Below are 4,082 nucleotides of genomic sequence, written 5' to 3'. Positions count from 1 at the left end.
TTGCTGCTGAAAGCAGAACACCTAAGCAGCTCCTCCCAGAGGACAACAGGCCAATGCAGCTGCATTGTGTTTATTTGCTGCTCTCCAGCTGACGAGAAAGAGGACTCTGTCAGTGGGCAAGGCAAGGTGCTCTCACAAAGCAGGCCAGGACTCCGAGGGATTGACCCCCAGGGGCAGTTCCCGTGGGTGAGGGAAGCAGCTCTAGCAACCCACAGGACACACTGGATCCAGACTGGACGCATTAAGAAGGAAGGTGAACAAAATTGCTCTTGTATGTTTGCCTGAAGCCAGCTGAGGAGGGAGGAGCGACAGATGGCCAGACCCACCTCCGTGGAATCCCACGTAGGATGTTCCTCCTTCCACCCGGCAGAGCTTCATAATGAAGTAAACAAAGACAGAGACTTCTCCCAGGTCCACTTTATTGATTTCATTAACAACAGTGTACCTACAACAGAGAGGAAACACCCTTGGCAGACACGATTTTGGCCATAAGTCTTTCCTCCATAAGAGAGGACGTGGTTTTTCCCCTGTGCAGACAGAAGCAACTTGCTCAGTCCTTCCTCCCGGCCGAGCCTGTCACCTGCTGCTACAGCTCCAGCAATATCCCTGATCCTAGCGCTCACCCTTCAGAGGGGATTATCTAGTAATTTGACCCAGTTTAGTTTATTTTGACTTGGCTGCGAATTACTATTTGAAATACAATTAGTGCTTCTAGATTCATTTTGTTACAGAGGATTACACGATCCTGATACTGAAATCCCCAAAACCACACTAATAACCAACGGGGGTGAGGAGTTAGCAAGCAGAGCAGCTACCTGTGAACCGATCCACACTCGACTTACTTGGCTGAGGCGATGAGCTGGGCATCTTGAGAGCCATCTTCAAAGTCTGTCTGAATAATGAGAACTTTATTTCCTGATGTGGCATCAAGGAAATCTCTGAAGAGCAAAAGGGGATTTAAAAGAAATCACTAAGTGTAAAACCAGAACGTTAAAGACTGCAGATATAGTCACTCCACATTAGCTTTGGCTGCTGCAGGGAGGAGGAGAGATTAAACCCCCCATCCTACAGGGATGGTGTAACTTCAGAAGCCCCTCTCCGCGTGATGGAGCTGACAGTTTGTACCGAGCCCATCCACTGCTCAGCACAGCCTCCCCATTCCACGCGTGTTACTCCAAATGTTCAGCCCACACACCTTCCACCCCGATGACAGCCCAGCGGAGGAGCAGGACAGTGCAAAGCCAGACTCACCGGATTCTCTTCAGGAAGGAGTACTCTGTGTCAAACTGCTGCAGGAACAGGATTTGAGGCCTCTGTGCTTTACCCTGCACTTCTCGCTCCAGGCAAGCAGTGTCAGCACTGGTCAGAAGCCTCGAGAAGGTGGTGACCTGGGAGTGCAAGATGCAGGGTCAGCACAGGCTGTTACACCAACCCAGGACTGCTGCTGGGCAGCCGGACACACCAGGAGTGGGGCAGCGGGGCAGGAGATGGGGCAGCCGGAGCCTGGAGAAGCCTCTCGTGAGCCCGTCGCATGGCCTCCTCCCTGCAGCGCTCTCAGGGAGCAGCAAGTCCAGCCCCAAGATAAAAGCACGCTGTCTGCACGCGAGGCAGGAGAGGGAGAAATTCTCCAGCCAGTCTCCAATGAAGCTCTTGAGCTTTGCTACTGGCCAAAGTAAACCAGAGGTGTTCCCAGTAAGGGCCCACAAGATCTCCAGCTGTTTGTGGCTCAGCTGGGTTAAAATGTTTATATCTAAGACTAGTGGTAGACCCAAAGAAATGAGGGTTCAAAGGCTCCTGATGACTTTTTCTGTGACCAGTAGCCAACTCTCCTGGCTATGTACGTGGAGAGAGAGTGTGCTCCTTTCAAAGCCCAGAGATGCAGCAGCTGCCCAAACTCACTTTAAAGCCCCACTTGCCAGCGAGCAGCTAATACTGCTTCACGCACAGCGGAGGTTTTGGATGCTTTGGGATGCAGCAACCCCTGCTGAAACCTCCACCCTGTACTCGTGGGCACGGGGCAGCAAGGCCGTTACTGGGTTTACTTGGGTGAGCCCCGGCAGTATAAAACAAAGCCCCCAGTGCAGGCTGGCAGCATGTTGAGAGGCCTCTGCAGGATGCTCACCTCAGTAAAAACTGTTTGGTGCCCAGACCCAGCACGGACATGAGCTCGGAGGAAGTCTGCGAAGGACGTGTGCTGCTGCTGCTTGAAGTAGACGTTGGCCAGAGAATCTGCCATGAACGAGCCCAGCGAGTTGCAGTGGCGGATCGCCGCATCCGGGGTGGCACAGTTCATCAGGGCCAGCTGGGCTTCTTTCTTCACACACAACATGAGCTCACTGGGTGGACACACTGGTTTCAGCCTTTCCGTTGTCTGCAGGACCACTGAGGCACAGGTGTTGGAGTGGTAGCCCACAAACACGTCCGAAGGGCTGTAATTCTGCTTGCCTATGAAGTGCTCTTCTGGATTGGCTTCAGTGAACTCATGCACCCACTTCTGCAGCTCCTTGACGGCTTCTCTCTGCCCCTTGTCCAGCACAGTGCTGATATCCAGGTAGTGCTTTTCCAGCCTGTTGATCAGGGGGATGGGGAAGTGCTTATACACCACGTCCTTCTCCTCAATGACTATCAAACGGAACCTCGGGTGGACTCGGCACTTCACCCGGTGGGTGCCCAGTCCCAAGTCAACATACTTCTGCCCAGCCAGGTACACGTAGTATTGATTGAGGGCATCGTAGAGGCTCTCATAAAGGTTTTGCAAGTTGAGGAGCACAACCATTTGGCCGGTTTCCATGCAGACCTTCACCCGGTTGATGTTCCGGCAGATCTGGGTATACTCTTGGTCCTTAGGGAAACTGGAGCCAAAAATGATTTCTGGCTGCTGTCGGGCAGTGAAAAAAGCTTGCTGGAGGATCTGCAGTGCTGCGTAATTCTCAGTCAAAACAAGCAGGTACCTGCAGTCACCATCCTGACCGCTGCTGTAAATGTTTTGTCCTATCAGCTCTATTCTACTGATGTCATGAGCACGTAGTTCTCCTTTTTCTGGTAACTGTGAGGTGAATATTTCCAAAGCATTGACATTGTCTTTGCCACCAAAGTTACGGAGAACAACTTCAGCTATGTCTTGAAGCGTCAGCTCACTTTCGGAGCTCTTGGCTAAGGCAAAAATCATCTTTATGAGGCTGTAGTAGTCACGCAGACCAAAGAACTCCCTGTCTTGAGCCTTGCAAATCTTTTCATATGCATCTGCAAAGTGACAAAAATACCGTTCGACTTTCTGCAAAGCCCCTCGTGCTGAGCTACAAATCCCCTTCGCGCTTTCTATGAGCTCTTCTTTGCTGAGGTCACCACGTGAGACAAAGATGCCTCGATTCATTTTTGCAGGGTCCAAAGCCCAGTTGGAAATCCCAACAAAGCCAACCTTTTTGTGAGGAAGAGGGACATCATCTATGCAGCCATCTTCCAGAAGTGGATGCAAAGTCTTCAGGGGCATTTTGGGAGAGTCTTCTGCCAGCCCAATCTCATCCAAAACCACCACTGAGACATACTCCTCCAAGTTCTTCCCCTCCTGGAATCGCGCACAGTGCTTGAAAGTGCCAATGATTCCCTCTGGAGTGGAGAGAGGGCTGCACTGAAACGACACGAGATGGATCTGCTTCAGGTGCTTGAACAAATCTGAATGAGCTGCTTGGCCCTGCATAGCATCAGCCACAATGGTTTTCGCAAGGGATTTGGAGCTCCCAGGCTTCCCGACAAGAAAAAGAGGGATTTTCAACTCAATGCAGATGACCATCATGAAGACATTTTCCTTCAGGGCCAGGTTTCTCGCTATGGTGTCTCGGAGGTGCACACCACTCAGGAACAGGTCCTGCATCAGGGAGATTTCTTCCAAAATCTTTTTCTGGGTATTGTAAGGCTTTGGAAGAACCTGGCTGATCGCACTCCTGTATGCCTCCTTCCTTTCCAAGGATGCGTGATAGCAGACCCCAACTGCCAGCACTAAGGACCAGATAACGGTGTTTCTCTCGGCGGTGCTCTTTGTAACTCTCTTCTCGGCAAGGTACTTGTCCAGTTCCTTCAGCAGG

At 51.5% G+C, this 4,082-nt stretch overlaps 1 protein-coding gene across 1 annotated transcript in view; it reads right to left on the bottom strand.

Annotated features, from left to right (window-relative positions):
- The window catches only part of LOC104497327 (E3 ubiquitin-protein ligase RNF213-like), a gene marked incomplete at its 5' end in the record, with an annotated part of 32,463 nt that overhangs the window by 23,276 nt on the left and 5,105 nt on the right, over positions 1–4,082 (bottom strand). The window contains 4 exon segments of the mRNA XM_010140566.1: positions 327–445; positions 843–938; positions 1,252–1,388; positions 2,123–4,082. Coding sequence (XP_010138868.1) covers positions 327–445; positions 843–938; positions 1,252–1,388; positions 2,123–4,082 — 2,312 coding nt within the window.

Source organism: Buceros rhinoceros, unplaced genomic scaffold, assembly GCF_000710305.1.
Source record: "Buceros rhinoceros silvestris isolate BGI_N320 unplaced genomic scaffold, ASM71030v1 scaffold6317, whole genome shotgun sequence".
In the NCBI taxonomy this organism is placed as follows: Eukaryota; Metazoa; Chordata; class Aves; order Bucerotiformes; family Bucerotidae; genus Buceros; species Buceros rhinoceros.
The sequence above is the reverse complement of the archived record's forward strand: the minus strand, read 5'-3'. Positions and strand labels throughout refer to the sequence as shown.